The 19,621-nt window shown below is 37.0% G+C and overlaps 1 protein-coding gene across 2 annotated transcripts in view; it reads right to left on the minus strand.

Annotated features, from left to right (window-relative positions):
• LOC150082290 (endoplasmic reticulum lectin 1-like) overlaps positions 1-19,621 on the minus strand; it is a 163,643-nt gene that overhangs the window by 99,487 nt on the left and 44,535 nt on the right. For both annotated transcript variants that reach the window (XM_090380106.1, XM_090380107.1), the window contains exon 4: positions 10,263-10,346. In XM_090380106.1, the coding sequence (XP_090236232.1) occupies positions 10,263-10,346 (84 nt within the window). The remainder of the gene's footprint in view (positions 1-10,262; positions 10,347-19,621) is intronic.

Consider the following 19,621-nt stretch of genomic DNA (forward strand, 5'->3'; position numbering starts at 1 on the left):
TGAGGAAAGACAGATGTAGGATAGACGTGCGGAAATTTGCCTTTAGCCAGCGGGTGGTTGGTTGGTGGAACAGACTTCCATCCCTTGTGGTGGAGGTTGATAGCCTAAATAAGTTTAAGGCTCAGCTGGACAGGTATTTTGAACGAACAGAGGGGCGAAGTGGAAGTGGTTTTTTTTTTTTTTTTTTGGCTGATGCTGCATAAGCTTGCTTTCTTGCATCAAATGCCTCTACTAATGCTACTAATGCTAATCTATTCTACATCTGTCCTTTCTTAATTTGAATTTATGCCCCCTCAGGTTCGTAATCTGAACAAGTGGAAGGATCCCACCAGAATTCAGCGTGCTCAACCCATTCAAGGCCTTATATACCTCAATCAGATCACCGCACAGGTGCCTAGTCTCCAGCCACTGCAATTTGCAAAACTTAAGCCTCTCTTGGTAAGAGGATCCCTTCATTCCCCTCACCAATCTTGTTACCCTTCTCTGTACACGCTCAAGTAAATCTACATCCTTCCTAAAATGAGGCCTCCAGACCTGTACGCAGTACTCAAGGAGTGGCCTGACCATTGCCTTATACAGAGGGATAATCACCTCCTTTTCCCTGCTAGCAAAACTCCTATATATCATTGACAAAACCCCATGACCTGCCCTGGCAGCCTGTCTGCATTGTCAGAAAACTTCATATCTGACTGCACAATTACTCCCAGGTATTTTTCATTTTCTACTACCTTAAGTGTAGTACCACACAGTTGGTACGTTTCTCTGGGGTTACTTCTACCCATATGCAGTACTTTGCATTTGTCAAGGTTAAACTTCAGTTGCCACTTCTTAGCCCATCTGCCCAAATTATCTGGATCCTGTTGCAGTAGCACACTGCCATTATTGTCATTAACAACCCTGCCAACCTTTGTATCATCTGCAAACTTCGACATTAAGCTGATATACCTTCATCAATATCATTGATAAACATACAAAACAAAAGTGGACCTAACACAGAACCCTGTGGGACTCCACTAATAACATTAGTCCACGAAGAGCAGCGCCCATTGATTACCACCCTCTGTCTTCTCCCACTTAACCATCCTTTTATCCATTGTAGCAACTTACCCTTAATACCATTCTGCTCCAATTTGTACAATAGTCTTCCATGCACAACAGTGTCAAAAGCTTTCCTGAAATCCAAATATATGATATCAAAATTATTTTTTGCATCCAGTTCCTTTGTAACCGCATCATAATATCCTATCAAATTTGTCAGACAAGACTTTCCCTTAACAAACCAATGCTGTGTCTGAATTATTGCTGCAGTCTTGTCTAGATGATCCTGCAATGCATCATTAACCAGTGACTCCAATTATTTTACCAGGAACAGAAGTTAAACTAACTGGTCTGTAATTACTCGTGTCACCCTTCGATCCACCTTTGTGAATTGGGGATACATTTGCACATCTCCAGTCCGTGGGAACCTCCCCTGAGTCCAAGGACGCTCTCATAATTATGGCTAAGGGTTTGCTTAGTTGCTTTGCCGCCTCCTTTAATATAACTGGATAGATCCCATCCACCCCAGGTGCTTTTCTTATGTTTAACTTCAACAATTTCTCCTCCACTTTGCTTTCAGTTATTCCAAAATCATTAAATATCCTGCTACAATTTGATAACCTTCTGCCATTTTCAAACCTTAATAATTCCTCATGTGTGAATAGAGATGCAAAATACTCATTCAGTTTGTTTGCTATCTGAGCAGGATCATCAACAGTCGAACCATCGATGTCAAATGGACCAATCAGATTCATCCCCTTCCTTTTAGAGTTTATATAAGTAAAGAAATCCTTGCTGTTTTTCTTAACATCTTTTGCCAAGGATTTCTCGTAATCTGCCTTCGCCTGCCTAACCTCCTTTGTCACCTGATTACAGACTAGCTTATATCTGCCATAGGCTTCTCAGTCGCTTGATAATTTATATGCATCCCATGCATTTTTCTTCTCTATTACAAGTCTCATTAGTTCATTAGATAACCATTTAGGCCTAAACTTTGAACAATATTTCTTAATAGGTATGAACCTTTTAGTAGCTTCCACGATTAATTCCTTGAATGCTTCCCACTTAGAATTTACTGTTGGTAACATCGTCAGTTTATCCCACTGTAACGAATTTAAAAACTGTCGGAGACCACTGTACTCACCTTTACGGAAGCAAAAACCCTTTCCTTTACCCCTGATGGTAATTAAATCTTTAAGTAAATCCCACATCAGTACACTGATCACTGCCACCTAGTGGTTCCTTTATCTGCAAATTCTTAATACACGAATGATCACTGTTGATAACCACATCAAGAGTATTACTTTCTCTGGTTGCCTCGAACATGCTGCAGAAAACAATCATCCAATAAATCCACAAAAGTCTGACTAGTGTGTGAGTGACCAACTCACAAGTTCCAGTCAATATCTGGGAAGTTAAAATCCCCCATTATAAGACATTCCGATTTACTAGCCCACGCTATTTCTCTGTACAATTTTTCATTGTACTCATTAGGCCTATAACACACTCCTACTCTTATTTTTGCTTTCGCAGTGAGTGCTTATGTCACACCAAAATAATTTACCAAACTTTCATATCAGCTCTGGAGAAGTATGGTTTCAATGAAAATTATTTATGTGAAAATCTTATTGGATTTTGTGCAGATGGAGCCAGTGAAAAATTTCCAAATGTTTGTACTGGACACTATCTCGCCCACCGTATTCAGTTCTTTTGACAATGCAATAAGAGATGTAAAACAAGTAAACTACTTTTGGCATTTTCTTGATAAACTTTATGTTTATTTTCATACTTCAAATAAGCATCAAAGAGAGTTATATAATATTTCTAAAGAGTTTGAAACTAAAGTACTTAAAATAGGGAGAATATATGGACCTTGATGGGCAGCCTGCAGTGCTAGTACTGCAAAAGCTGTTTGGAAGTCCTATGAAACTTTGTATGTTCACTTGAATAAAAATCATGAAGTGGAAATGGCGAAACATTTTGAAAATGAAAATTTTTTTTAAAGATTTGGCCTTAATTAATGACATTCTAGCGGAGATTTCAATACTCTTTACAAGAAAGAAATATTTCATTAATCAAAGGCTTTAGTACCACGAATAATATATTCGTCGAAGAATAATATCAACTGAATATATGAAATCAAATAAAGGACCACATGAAAAAGAAGCAGAAGATATTATGAAAAATAAGAAGTATAATATACCATTTGAAGTAAAGCAAATAATAATATCAATTCCCAGAGAAAAATTGTTTGATTGTCTAATACATTTTATGACAATGCGATCGCTGTCAGATGATGTAATATTCTGAGCTATTTCAACCTATTAAACCCTGAAACTTAACCAGGTCATGTTTGTGAAGCTCCATGGATTGAAGGTGAAAATAAATTAAAACAGTTAAGTCAACTAATTAAATACAATATTCCAGTAAATGACTTTCAAGATTTTGTCGATAGCAGAGATATCAAGTATAATAATGTGCCTGAGCCTGACAAATAGAATCTTAAAAGTTATCACTGTTCATGCTGCGGAAGTTGAAAGAGGCTTTAGTACCACGAATAATATTAATTGAGAATAAACGAAATTCTCTTACTATGGAAACAACAGGTCACCTAATGACCATCAATTTAATGGAAAAATCGCTGGAAGAATTTGATGCAATTCCTTATGTCAAATCAAGACTCAGGCAGGGACATCACTAGCAAGTGATAATCGTGTCAAAGAAAAGGCATCAAAAACAATTTCCCAAAACCAATCAATGGTTTGGAAATTATTAGAATAATGTGTTGTACAACACTGTTGGCTAATAATTATGTTTATTTCACTATTATTTATGCTAATTAAAATTTGTTTCTTTTTCTTGTCATTACCGTTTGTTTTTCTTATTTTTTATTACCTGCATTCCCTATACATAATTTTATCTTAGAGTACCAGTTGTTAAATAATTTGAATATCACCACTGGTTATTCCTCAGATTGGGTTGATTTAAGAAGTGGAGTTCCCCAAGAATCAGTATTAGGATAACAATTGTTTTTGATTTTTCATAAATGACATCAATGAAGGGATAGAGGGCGTGAGGTCTAAATTTGAGGATGATGTAAAGATTGGTAGAGTTGTTAATGATTACCACCAAGCAGAGCTTCTTCAGAGTGACCTAGATAGACTTCAGGGATGGTCAGAAAAATGGCAGCAATGCTTGAATCCAGCAAAGTGTAAGGTATTACACCTGGGGAACAGTAACCCCAAAATAACTTATACACTTGGTGGAATTGAACTAAAATCAGTAGTGGAAGAAAGGGACTTGGGTATTATGATAAGGTCAGCCATGAAGTTCTCCGAGCATTGTAGACAGGTTGCAAGGAAGGCTCATGGTGTCCTATCGATGATTTATCGAACAATTGCTAGTAGAGATAAGGATGTCATAATCCCATTATACAAGGTTATTGTTACACTACACTTGGAATACTGTGTTCAAGTATGGAGACTGCACCTAAAGAAAGACATTGTGCTTCTTGAAAGGGTTAAAAAAACAGGTAACTCGCCTGGTGAGATCGGCAAAAGGTCGTCCATATGAGGAAAGACTTCGAACATGTGGATTGCAAAGCTTAGAAATTAGGCACCTTAGAGGAGACTTGACTGAGATGTTTAGGGCTCTGAGAGGCATAAGTAAAATGAATGAGAATGTAATTTTCACAGTTATAAATGATTCTAGAATAAGGGACCATAATTTCAAGTTACAAGGGGGGGAAGATGTTTAGACTGGATTGCAGGAAGTTTTATTTTAGTCAGAGTGTTATAAATTACTGGAATAAGTTACCTACATGGGTGGTAGAGGTTGACAGCTTGGGGAAATTCAAAGGTCAGCTGGATAATTACCTACAGGATGAGGGAAACGCATAGGCTGTCTATTTCCTTTTCCCTTATTAATTATTATTTTTTTTAATTTTCTTCTTATTATTTTTTAAATTTTATTTATTTTATTTTTGCCAGTGCAGCATAAGCCACAGGCTTCCTTGCACCATGTGACTATTACTAATACTAATACATTCAAGAAGTGGGAGATTTAAATATTTCTGTAGAAACATTTTTGCAACAGCAATATTTAAATATTTTTGCTGCATACCAACATGAACAGAAACTGTCATGTAATGATAATTCTCTATTTAATTACTTAATTCTCTTATTATTTCTTCCAGTATAGTAATTCTCTATTCGCAATTCTTACTTTTTAAAACCCTCTGTCCGCTATAGCATTATTAGAGGCACATTATGCAAGAAAGCGAGCTTATGCAGCATCAGCCAAAAAAAAAAAAAAACCACTTCCATTTCAACCCTCCGTTTGTTCGAAATACCTGTCCAGCTGAGCCTTAAATTTATTTAGGCTATCAACTTCCACGACAAGGGACAGAAGTCTGTTCCACCAACCAACTACCCGCTGGCTAAAGGCAAATTTCTGCACATCTATCCTACATGTCTTTCCTCAATCTGAATTTATGCCCTCTCAGGTGATTATTCTAAGCAAGAGGAAGAATCCCATCGGCATTGAGCATGCTCAAACCATTAAAGGCTTTATACACCTCTATCAGATCATCTCGCCAGTTCCTAGTCTCCAGACACTGTAATTTGCAAAACTTAGGCCTTTCTTCATAAGAGCAACCCTTTGTTCCATTCACTAATCTTGTTGCCCTTCTCTGTACTCATTCCAGCAGCTCTACATCCTTCTTGAAATGAGGCCTCCAGACCTGTATATGGTACTCAAGGTGTGGCCTGACCATTGCCTTATACAAGGGAATAATCACCTCCTTATCCCTGCTAGAAAAATTCCTGTATGTCATTGACAAGACACCATGAGAGCTACTCTTGCAGCCCGTCTGCACTGATCAGAGAACTTCATATCTGCCTGCACAATTACCCCCAGGTCCTTTTCATTCTCTACCACTGTCAATATAGTACCACAGAGTTGATACGTTGCTCTGGGGTTGCTGTTTCCCATATGTAGTACTTTACATTTGTCAATGTTAAACTTCATTTGCCACTTCTCAGCCCATCTGCTCAACCTTTCCAGATCCTGTTACAGCAGCATAGCGTCAGTAGTGTCCTTAACAACCTTGCCAACCTTTGAATCGTCTGCAAACTTGGACATTAAGCTTGATATACCATCATCAATATCATTTATAAATACAGAAAAAAATAATGGACCCAACACTGAACCCTAAGGGACTCCACTAATAACATTAGTCCACGATGAGCGGTGTCCATTGATTACCACTCTCTGTCTTCTCCCACTCAACGATCCCTTTATCCACAGCAGCAATTTGCCTCCAATGCCACACCACTCCAATTTGTGCAGCAGTCTTCCATGTGCAACAGTATCAAAAGCCTTTCTATGATCTAAATATATAATATCAAAGTTAATCCCTGCATCCAGTTCTTTTGACTGCATCATAGTATCCAATCAAATTCTTCAGGCAAGACTTTCCTGGTGCCTCCGTAGCCAGGTGGGAAGGAGCAGCAGTGCATAGCACACTCTTCTTGATTAGACAGGGGTTCGAGCCCATCACCACCAAATACGGAGGATGCGGAAAGTTCAGGGAATGACCATCGCATATCCCGGAGCAATATGGCCTTAGTTGCTAATGCTCCTAAAAGCAAATAACAAAACAAACAAAAGCAAGACTTTCCCTTAACAAAACCATGCTGTGTCCAAGCTATAACTGAAGTCTTGTCTAGATGATCCTGCAGTGCTTCTTTAACCAGTGCCTCCTTAATTTTCCTGGAACAGAAGTTAAACTCACAGGTCTATAATTACTTGCGTCAGACTTTGATCTTCCTTTGTGAATTGGGGTCACATTTGCACATCTCCAGTCTATGGGTACCTCCCCTGAGTCCAAGGAAGCTCTCATAATTATGGCTAAGGGTTTGCTTACTTCCTTTTCTGCCTCCTTCAATATAACTGGATAGAACCCATCCATCCCGGGTGACTTTTTTATGTTTATCCTCAACAATTTCTCCTCCACTTGACTCTCAGTTATTACAAAATCATCTAGCTCACTGCCAGAGTTTACTTCACCTCTGGCATTCCCCTTCCTGAATAACTCCTCGTGTGAATGTCGATGAAAAATATTCATTTAGTTTGTTAGCTACCCGAGCAGGATCATCAAAAGTTGAACCATCGATATCAAGTGGACCAATCTGATTCATCCCCTTCCTTCTAGAGTTTACATAAGTAAAGAACTCTTTGCTGTTTTTCTTTGCATCCTTTGCCAAAGATTTCTCGTAATCTGCCTTCGCCTGCTTAACATTCTTTGTAACTTGGTTACAGATCAGCTTATATCTATCAAAGGCTTCTGTGTCACATATTGATTTATATGTCTCCCATGCAATTTTCTTCTCTGCCATATGTCTCATTAGTTCATCTGACATCCATTTAGGCCTAAACCTTGAACAATATTTCTTAGTTGGTATGTAACGCCTAGTAGCTTCCAAGATAAGTTCTTTGAATGCTTCCCATTTTGAATTTGCTGTTGGTAACATCATCAGTTGGTCCCACTATATAGAATTTAAATACTGTCTCAGACCATCACAGTTGCCTTTATAAAAGCAAAAACCCTTCCCTTTACCCCTGATGGTAGTTATCTTTGAGTAAATCTCACTTCAGCACACTGTGATCACTGCCACCTAGTGGTTCCTTTATCTGCAGATTCTTAATGCATGAAGAATCACTATTGATAATCAGATCAAAGTATTACTCCCTCTAGTTGCCTCCCGAACATGCTGATGAAGAAAACAATCATCCAATAAATCCACAAAAGCCTTGCTAGTGTGTGAGTGACCAACCCATAAATTCCAGTCAATATCTGGGAAATTAAAATCCCCCATTATAAGACTCTCTGATTTACTGGCCCACTTTATTTCCCTGTACAGTTTCTTATTATACTCATCAGAGTCTTTAGGCCTATAGCACACTCCTACTCTCAATTTTGATCTCCCAATGCTTATGTCACACAAAACTGACTCAACACTGCACTGTCCAGCGATGTCAACTGGCTTCACTTCCTTGGATTTTATGTGTTTCTTAACTGATAGCATAACCCCTCCTCCCTTCCTATCCTGTCTATCCTTTCTGTACACATTGTACTCCCCAAATTCCAGTTCTGCATTCCTTATATCTGTGTGACACCATGTGTCTGATATCCCAACAATATCTGCCTTTGATGTTTTGAGCAATACCTGAAATTCATCAAATTTATTTACCAAACTCCTAGCATTGGTGTAGATGCAAGTATACATGCAACTGTTCCTATTCTTAGCTACCCTAAGTGCATTGTATTTTGTATATTGTTCATTATATATTGTGCATTGTATTTTCTTGAGACCTATTAATTCCTCAATAACACTGAAATTTACATCAATTGTCCTATAAAAATGCTTAATTGTGCTGCATCCACTAATAATGGAAACTTAGAAACTTTTCATGAGATAAAAGAAAAAATAAGAGCCACAAGTTTTATATTGATTTGTTGCATCAGTCACCAGTTCTTTGGTTCGTCGTTTTACACAGCTGATCGTGACAGCAGTAGATTGAGAATATATATATATATTTATTTATTTTTTGAATAGACTGTTAAGGCATTTTACTAATTCTAAACTCATTTTGATTACTCCTCATTATGCATATGGGTAGCAGTAATCCCAGAGTAGCTAATCAACTGTATGGTACTACACTTAACTGTAGTGGAGAATTAAAAAAACCTGGGGGTAATTGTGTAGTCAGACATGAAATTTTCTGAGCAGTGCAGAAATGCTGCCAGGACAGCTCATGGAGTTTTGTCAATGATATACAGAAACTTTGCTAGAAGGGATAAGGAGGTGATTATCCCTTTGTATGAGGCCATGGTTAGGCCACATCTTGAGTACTGTATACAGGTCTGGAGCCACACTTTAGGAAGGATGTAGATCTGCTGTAATGGGTGTAGAGAAGGGCAACAAGACTGGCAAAGGGAACAAAAGGGTGTTCTTACCTAGAAAGGCTTCAATTTTACAAATTGCGGTGTCTCAAGACCAGGCACCTGTGGGGAGATCTGATTGAGATGTTAAAAGCCTTTAATGGATTGAGTAAACTGAATGTTAATCATATCCTTCTACTTGCTGAGACTACACACATCAGGGGGCATAAATTAAAGTTGAGGAAGGATGGTTGTAGGATAGATTTGCAGAAGTTTACCTTCAGCCAGGGGATGATTGATTGTTGGAACAGGTTTCCATCTGTTGTGGAAATAGATGGTTTGATTTGGTTTTTATGGTGCACGAGCGAATAAGGCTATGATGTGCCAAGTCCAGGAAGGATCAAATCCAGAGAGAACTAAACAAATTTTTGGAGGGTACTAATTGGCAAACTGTTTTTTTTTTTTTTTTGTCTGATGGTATATAAGTTTGCTTTCTTGCATCATTTGCCATTATACTACTATTATCAAAAGTAACTAAGATCATAAAGTGAGTCAGAGTACTTGTTATGGTGGTTAAAAACCAAGGTTTCTAGGAATAAAAATTTATAAATAAAAGTACTGTTTCAACCTCTAGCTAGAGAAGTCAAGCGAACCAGCCAACAGTAATGTCTGAAAAAAAAATTGTAAAGGTTTTTTATCTCAGAAACTGGAATTTTCTTGGGAGGTAAAATCATGTAATATCTGTCCAAGACTTATTCAGATATAGCATGTAAAAAGCTCATTAAAGTTCTGACTATCTGTGATGGGAATCAAACAGAGACCCTTCTCACAAGTGGAAGAACAGTGGTCATAACTATTGTGTTAACTGTGAGGGCCTTCTCACTGAGAATCATGTTTTATCAAAAAACATAATTATCCCATTCATATATTTTTTTTCATATAGTTAAAGTTTCATATACTCCCCTTCTAATCCATCCTTTATTTCTTTTGTTATTTATACATTTCAATTCAACTTATCTTCACAAATATTAATGCATCTTCTTATTATTTCCTTATCTGCATTCTTAATAAAAGACAATGCAAATTCATCTTTTCTGGAATAGATTAAATAATTGCTTTTTCCTCTATAATTACATTAACCAACACTGCTGTGATTAAACTTTTTTTTTAAATATATATATATTCTTTCTATTATGGTTATAAAAATAGCTTAAACTATGTTTTATAAGTTTAAATTAAAGTCTGAAGTTACATAATTCAAAAATTTTAAAATTCTTACTCGGTATGAACAAGTGACTTGGGTGAAAAGTGGCTTCAGTAACTGCAGTGGTGATGGTCCATCAAAATCATTTCCATCAGCATGCTTTAAAACATAAAAGTCAAATTAAATTACTGATTGCACAAATTCTGGTAAATCTGTAATAAGTGCATATCATTACTGACATATTGTGCCTCATGTATATATTTATATAATCTACAATTATGCGGAAATTTTTTTATAAATGCAATCTTAAGTTGGCACAGAAAAAAATCACAATGTAGAATAATTAAAAACTCTAATTAAAAAAACCTGAAGTTTAAAACAATGTCATGTATTGTTTAAAACAGTTTCTTGAAACAGATTATGAAATGTTGCTCTTGATTTTAAATTACTTTTTTAATTAAGTAATGTTAGAGGCTCTGCTTATAAGCATCTTAATTTTTAACTAATACATAGAGTGAGACTGAAAATTTTCTATAATCAAGTGAAATTTAATGTTTAATCTGAAGCACAAATTTTAACTTAACTATGAAAAAAACTACTACCATGATAAAAAGAATTTTTTCAGTATCCATAACCCCCACCAATGGATGTCCCTAACTACTGTATCTTTCAAAATTATTTCAGTGGTTGCTGGTGCTGCTTTCATCTGTGAAAATGAATGACAACTACATATTTAGTAAGAAAAAGTTAGATATTCTTTATATCTAACCAAATATTTGTTTAAAATATACATTCACCATGTATTCTAAGGAAAAATAACAAAATTTCAATGAAATGTCTGTTACATATTTAGTAAGAAAAAGTTAGATAGTTTAGTTAGATATTCTTTATATCTAACCAAATATTTGTTTAAAAGATACATTCACCATGTATTCTAAGGAAAAATAACTAAATTTCAATGAAATGTCTGGCTCATTGAAATTTTAATAAATTTCAATGAGCCAGACCTTTCAATATCCATTCTGGTATTATTCTATGATAAGAAGAAATAAGATAACTTTTTTGCTTATCACATTTCCAAGACCATATGACATTTTTTTCCTAGAAAATGTCACCTAAATTTCTGGTGATGTCTTTATATTTAACAGACTAGAGACATGTATGGTCAAAACACCCAGGTAGCCTTCTAAAAAAGTTAACTCTTTTATTGTGTGAACCAATTCAGATAAGATGTAACAAAAAAAGGATGCTTGCTGAATTAAATAGGCAATTAGCATTAGCATTAGTAGAGGCATTTGATGCAAGAAAGCAAGCTTATGCAGCATCAGCCAAAAAAAAAAAAAAAAAAAACCCACTTCCACTTCACCCCTCTGTTTGTTCAAAATACCTGTCCAGCTAAGCCTTAAACTTATTTAGGCTATCAACCTCCACCACAAGGGATGGAAGTCTGTTCCACCAACCAACCACCCGCTGGCTAAAGGCAAATTTCCGCACGTCTATCCTACATCTGTCTTTCCTCAATTTGAATTTATGCCCTCTCAGGTGATTTTTCTGAGCTAGAGGAAGAATCCCATCAGCATTGAGCATGCTTAAACCATTCAAGGCTTTATACACCTCTATCAGATCACCTCGCTGGTGCCTAGTCTCCAGACACTGTAATTTGCAAAACTTAAGCCTTTCTTCGTAAGAGCACCCCTTTGTTCCATTCACTAATCTTGTTGCCCTTCTCTGTACTCGTTCCAGCAGCTCTACATCCTTCTTGAAATGAGGCCTCCAGACCTGTATACAGTACTCTAGGTGTGGCCTGACCATTGCCTTATATAATGGAATAATCACCTCCTTATCCCTGCTGGAAAAATTCCTGTATATCATTGACAATACTCCATGAGCTACTCTTGCAGCCCGTCTGCACTGCTCAGAGAACTTCATATCTGCCTGCATTAGCTGTAATTCCTTAGACAACTGCAGTCATTGGACATCTCAATTAACAAACCCTTCAGAGTATTTCATGTGTTGTGAGGAATGGATCAAATGGAAGGAGAAACCAAATCATGATTTAACACTAACAGGACAAATGATGTGACCAACTATTTTCCAGGTGTGCAAATGGGCAAAAAAGTGGTGGAAATTAATTAAATGTGATAGTTACCACATCTTTTAAGAATTGTGGAATTAGCAATGTTCTTGATGGCCCAGAAAATAATGAACTCTTTGAAAAAAAGTGAAAAGCTTTGTATTTCACTGACATTTGTGATTTAATGTACATTCATTTAAATAGTTAAAATGCAAGCAATTTGATAATGTAAAGTTTAGAATTTTTATTTTTACTAGGAAAGTTCTCAAAATTATTTAATAGATAATTGTTTTTATTTGCATGCTTGGTACTTCAACTGCATAAAATTTATAATATATTTTTTACTAATAGAAATTAAAAACCAGTGGTTTCTTAGATGTTTTCTCTCTGCTTCTTCAGTGGTTGCAGAATTAAAAGAAAGATGGTTTACTAATTAATTATCTTAATTATATTTTTACTTAAATTAACTTTATTTTAATCTAAACAAAGTTGTAATTGCGTTCATTTTAATCTTTAATTTCTCCTGATCTAAATAAAGAAAATCTGTCAAAAAATTTAATAGAGTTACTGGTAACGCACATTACCAATTCTGTAATTTAATAAAGATAATTAGCAGGTAAACCAGTTCAAAACTTTTTTTTTTTTTTTTTTACCTTTGTCATCCTTCTCAAAAAATTTTTGATAATTTAATAATTTTGAACACAATGTTCAGCTACATTTGTCATTTACAGTCAAAAACAGGCCACAACACATTCCTTCCAATTAGGAGACCGAATATTGGTTACAAATACAGAAATTAAATATTCAATGTGATAATAAGATCAACATTTGTTGTCGAATAATTTAATATGAATCAGAAGATATAATTTATGCAGAAAGAATCAGAAGGTTCATACTGCATAAAACATTCTGATGTCCATCTGAATCAGTGCGCGTAAACCATTTCGATCAAGGATCCCTAGCTTCACTAGGGGATCCAAAACGCAAGGCAGTGCCTGTTTGACTGTAATAACCGGCAATGTAGAAGGTCATTATTTTTTTAATTATATTTAGAACTGCTCAGGATATGAAAACAAAATTTATCATATAAACGATATACTGTGCTTTGTGCAATTTATATTATATGTCAGAACCCTTAGGTTGAATTGCACGCTACTAGTGACATGTTACTACTCTGTCATAAATTCTTCTCTTTCTTGGTGATTTCCTATTACTTCTGAATCTCTCTATTGCCTGGTGCAGCATAAGCCTCAGGCTTCCTTGTACTATATGGCTAATAATAATAAAAAAAAGGACATTTTGTTTAGTTAGCATTTGTGAGTTTGTGTTTCAAATATATGCAATAAAATATTTTTTCAAAAATCTGCCTTTAAAATATAGGTGTCTCATGCTGGTGCAATATAGTATTAGGCAATATGTAGTAAGGTAAGACTAATCACCAAAAATAATCACAAAGTTCACAGATGGAAGTCAATTCCATCTGTGCTCTGAAGAAAACAAACACATAGTTCACTGTGTTTGGAGAAATAAAACCAATCACATACCTCAAAATTATATAGAGTCTAAGTAATGTGGTTGCTAGAAAGGCACTGTCACCTATTAATGACAGCATTGGGAGCATCTATTGAGTTGGTAGGAAAACCTGGTGCAAAATGAAGAGTCACAGTATTTGGAACACAGTATATGGGAAGTGATGTATCATGATCCCAAAAGTCTCACCTAATGGAATAACAGTAGCTCTTCAGAAAAGTGAACATTGGCTACAGTAGAAAGGTCTGTGTATGGTGCTCCTATTATCAACAGTAAGTTTTTTTACAGAGCTCGTGAGGTTAATAATAACTGAATGAAAGTGAAGTGGAAGAATCACCAGTCAGTGACATGACCTAGAAGGAGAAATGTTGAGTGGCTTCAGTATTGTAATGGTGGTGGTCCATCATAATCATTTCCATCAGCTTGCTTTTTAAAACATGCATGGAATGGAGTGGTTTTTCAATAACAAGGTAATTGCCAAACACTGGGAAGAAAGCTTAGTTGGTTTTCAAATATGTTGCTTGTCTTATGAGTGCTTGGAAAAGATAAATAAAATGAAGGGTGGTAGGAAAAATAATATAATGCCTACACTCTTGATTCTCCACCTTTTCAAAATCTCATACCCAGAGATGACAGGGGTGTGTGGGTGGGTGGGAGAGGGGAAGAAAGCAATCCTGAAAGTTTTTCACATAAGAAAACACTTCTTTTTTAAATTACTTTCTAACTAAAAAAATTAATTTATTTAGTTAGAAAGTAATTAAGGAATTACTTTCTTAATTACTAAAATTAATTAAGAAGTCCCTCACCAACCATAGTGAGTGATTCCTGTAGTCAAAACAAGACTCATAATGGTTCATAATGCAATTAGAAAAAAAGGTAAGAACAAGGCAATGAAACAAGATATATAAACATACTGCATACACAAGAAGTAAACTGTCTCCTGGGTTACATCTTCTTCTTCTTTTTTTTTTTTTTTTTAAGGAGCATTAATAACTAAGGCCATATTGCTCCGGGGATATGTGGTGGTTATTCCCTGACCTTTCTGCATCCTCTGTATTTGGTGGTCACGGGCTCGAACCCCGTGTCTAATCAAGAAGCGTGTGCTATGCACTGCTCCTGCCCACTTGGCTACGGAGGCGCCTGGTTACATCTTCATTTGATATGGCACCACCTTGCTGGCTTAAACATCAGTGGCAGATTTTTCTTTTTTCCAAAAAATTAAGAATGGATGGTAGTCTCTTTACTTCCCAAATCCCTCTGCACCTCCTTATAGTGCCGCAATTTGTTCAATTCTCAACATGAAGTTTAAGCTACACTCTGCAAATGGATCAATTTCCATAAAATGGTCAGCAAGGTTAAATGCCATCAGCATTCCCTTGTTTAGGTTAGGAAGAGTAACTGGTTTTTCTATAACATTATACTTGTTCTCAACACTATTGAAGACTGAATAAGGTCTTTAAGGTCTCCAATGAAGAGTTACAATGAAGAGCAACAATGAAGAGTTACTACATTCATCGTATGTTTACATACACCTTTGATTCCACATAGAGGGACTCAATGCTAATTGGAAAAGTAACAATATATCAATAATACATATGTTTTTTTTTTTTATGTAAACCCCAAACAAGAGAGGTATTAGAACCTACAGTACTTAGTACCGTGCTTGGGTTGGAGGTTGAGAAGATGAAAGAAGATATTTGTTGACATTGGACTTGAACTTCTGTAGACTAATTTTCAGGAAATACGTATGAAGGAAGGCTGTTCCAGAAAACGGCAGTTGAATGAATAAACGAGGAAGATGAAAAGTTGGTTCTGTGAGTTTGAAGTTGGACAGTATATGGATGTTGGCTGGTGGCGGCACATGTTCGGACTGTTTTGAAAGAGAGAGCGGGAATTATAGAAGCCAATTCAGAAGAACAGTGCCCATGGAAGTATCTGTAGAAGAGGCATGCAGCAGAAACAGTACATCTATGAGAAAGCGAGTGGAGAGACTCTGTTAGAGATGAATCATTTAATTAACCTAACTGCCCTCTTCTGAATGGAATCAAGAAGCCTGAGAGAGGTTTTGGGGGCACCACCCCAGATGTGTGAACAATATTCCATGGCTGGGCGGATTTGCGATTTATACAGAGTGAGTAGCTGTTTGGAAGAAAAGTAACACTGAGAGCGAAAGAGAAAACCAAGTTTTTTAGATGCAGAAGAAGCAATATTTGTAATGTGCTTGTGCCAAGAGAGATTAGAAGTCAGGGTAATCCCCAAAAGAGATTTATCATTTTGCCTAGAAATCGGAGTGTCACTAAAGATAAGCATAGGAGCAGAAGAATCCTTTTTGCAGGATATAAGACAAGACTAAGTTTTAGAAGGATTGAAATCAACTAAGTTGTCTTTGCCCGACTGGAGAATTACCTGAAGATTGGCATTTAAGGAATTGGTAGCAGATTTTCGAGAAGTTGAAGCTGATTGAGCAGGACAAATTTTCTCAAAATGGAAAGTGGAATGCAATGTGCTATCATTGGCAAAACTATGGATAGGATTTCCAGTCAATGGAAGAAGGTCATTAATATGCAAGAGGAAAAGAATGGGGGAAAGAACTGAACCTTGGGGAACACCGGCATTAGGGGGGAAGTTAGAAGACAGAGAGCCATCTACCATCACCCTCAGTGAGCAATCAGAGAGAAAACTGGATAACCAATTACTAAAAACACTTGGCAAACCATAAGTTTTTGCCAAGTGTTTTGGCAAACACTTGGCAAACCATAAGCTTGTTTAGAAGATCTTTATGCCAAACATGATCGAAAGCCTTTGAGATGTCAAGAGCAACTACTTGTGTTTGGTTCCACAGAATTAGTCCATAAATGCGTAACATAAGCCAGAATATCACCAGTGGATCAACACTGACGGAATCCATACTGGCAATCGTTGATGAGACAGAAGGTTTCTAGGTAGTTTAAGAGTTGGCGGTTAATTGATTTCTCCATTCCTTTAGAAAGAGTAGAAGTAATTGCAATGGGACGATAATTGGATGGGAGGGATTTGTCACCCTTTTTAGGAACTGGCTGGTTATGAGCAAATTTCCAAGCAGAAGGAAAAACACATTTGGAATAAGAAAATGAAAAAAAGGTGACATAGAACAGGAGTAAGTTCAGGAGCACAGGTTTTGAGAACAAGTGGAGAAATAGCATCAAGATTCGTCAAAATCCTTCTGAAGACCACAGGAGGCATTCAATGGAGCGTGTTGGGAATGGTGGGAGGTGTTTTACCAAGATCATTAATACATGAGTTGGAAGAAAAATGGGATGCTAGCACGTCAGCTTTATCCTTGGCTGAAGTGACAAGAGAACCATCTGGTTTGGACAGAGGTGGGAGCAAAGATGGGCAAAAGTTGTAGCCAATAGCTTTGGCAAGAGACCAGAATGCTCGGCTACCATTAGGGAAGAAGCAAGTTTTCTACTCTTAGCCTGTTCAAACTCTAGTTTGGACTGATTAATAACTGCTTTACAATTGTTGCGAGCTTTGGTGTACGCAGAAAATGAAACTGAAGAATTAGAAACAAGCCAATTACGATATGCAACATTCTTCTCTTGAACAGCCTTAGCACATTTATTGGAAAACCAAAGTTTAGATAAAGGACGAGTTTTAAAGTGGAGTGTGGGATAAAGGATTCCATTCATTCAAGAATAATTTCACTGACACAATCTGAGCAAACGCTGACATCAGAAGTTTTGAAACAGTAATCCGACCAAGGAAAAGAAGGAAAAAAATCTCGCAGGTCATCCCATTTTGCATTCTTTTAATGCCAAACAACACGAGGTTGGGAGTAGCCATGAGATAAAGGCTCCATTGGAGAAGAGACAATCACCAAGTTGTGATCTGAAGTGCCTAAAGGACCTGTCACTTCGACCGTGTACTTAGAAGGGGTGTTTGTGAGAAAAAGATCAAGCATGTTGGCTGTACGATTAGGCTTGTCCAGTATTCTTGTAGGTAAATGAACAATCTGTGCAAGGTCATTAGTAATTGCAAAAGCCTCAGCATCTTGACCAGCTGGGTCGGTGTGACTAGAAAACGGAAGTTGTGAACATTAAAATCACCAAGGAAAATTACCTCACTGTTAGGAAAGTTGGACTGAAGAAAGTCAAGTTGCAAAGAGAGGAAGTCAAAGAGCTCCAAGTGATTAGTGGAGTTGGGAGAACGGTAGAGATGACAGATGAATTTGACACAATGAGGTAGAGAGATTCTCTCTTCTCTGGCTTTTAAGCCAGAGAAGATCAAAGAGAGGAGATTCCAAATTGCCAAGTCTCTGACAGGATATATCAGAATGGACATATGCACAAGTACCACCTTTGAGACGAAAGGAATCACACAGCGAATAATTTGGGCATCTGAGATGAGCAGTAGTTGAATCAACCAATAACTGAGATTCTGTCAGAAAAAGTACATGGGGTTTGGCAGACTGAAAGTGGAAATGGACATCGTTGAGATTAGAATTGAGACCACGTATATTTGTGAAATGAATTAGGAAGTGCTTGGGAGGTTTAGATCTTTTCGCAGATAAGCGTGCTCTATTAGTTTGACAATTCATGGTGTATTCAATAGTAAGAAAAAGTGGGTGGGACATGCTGTATGAAGTAATGAAATTTTTGGATATGGCGTACACATGGTAAGAAAATACCCAGATCCTTGACGTAACATGGCCTCGACAATGCTCCCAGCATACACACTACTCGGACTCCCTCCAGTCATTATCTGGCAGAGTAGAGGTAGCAAGATTATACACTAGCTGATCCGGAAGCCTCCTAGAGAGTTACCAATAGGTTCGGTCCGGTGTACTAACTAGCGGCCGGCCTGCAAACACCATTTTAGAGCTGTACCCTCGAAATGTAAGAAAGATTGGATCTCGCCACAATGTTCGTCATAACCTCAAAAGTCATCAATCATACTGCATGATGGAAGAGATAGGGAAGGGTTGACCGGAACTTAGCTCTAGAGACTAAACATGGGTTCCACCACTTCAAGCCTCCAATAAGCAAAGTGGTGGTATTGCACTGGTTGATGAGAGCCATCTACCACCTAGCTGTCTGGTAACATAGAGAGGCAGCATTCCTTCATGTTATGTGGGTGCCACACCTTGACCCCTGCTTACGTTGGTTCACACCTGGGTGGTTACCCACCATGTACTTGTGTGTGGAGGTTATACCCAGGATTACTAACAGTCCCACCATCGTGAAGGTGCAAGCAGAGGATTTGACTGTAACAGACTGTCGGATTTCGTCGAAATTGGGTCCACTTGACTTGAGTGTCACCCGAATATCAGTTCCATCAGCATTTTAAACTCCCAGGTAGCAAGTACAGCGTGTCTGGCATATCTGAGAGAATGTCTGTGACAACCTCAAGGATATATAGGCTAAGAGTAAAGACCTGAGTAACTAGAGACCAGTCAGTCTGAGATCAGTGGTAGGGAAAATCATGGAGGCTATGATAATGAGTACAATAACAGGCCATTGAGAAGAAATGGAATTCTGAAGGATACACAACACAATTTTGTTATGGAAAAATCATGTTTAACTAACCTAGTTAGTTGTTTTGACACAGTTACTCACAAGTTGTATGTAGGAAATAGTTTCAATACTGTTTATTTGAATTCACTATTCTAGGGACAGATGTGGCATTATTACTAAGACTTATGAAAAAAGGAAACACAAAACCACATTATAAATACCACATTACACAGCAAATTCCAGCTATCTTTTTTAGGCTAAATTTGATAAGCTACAATTCTGCTCCCATGTATCAAGCCAATGTAAAAATACAATGGTATACATTGAAATGAAAT

This window comes from Mastigoproctus giganteus, chromosome 8 (genome assembly GCF_048544385.1).
Source record: "Mastigoproctus giganteus isolate SK-2022 chromosome 8, ASM4854438v1, whole genome shotgun sequence".
In the NCBI taxonomy this organism is placed as follows: Eukaryota; Metazoa; Arthropoda; class Arachnida; order Uropygi; family Thelyphonidae; genus Mastigoproctus; species Mastigoproctus giganteus.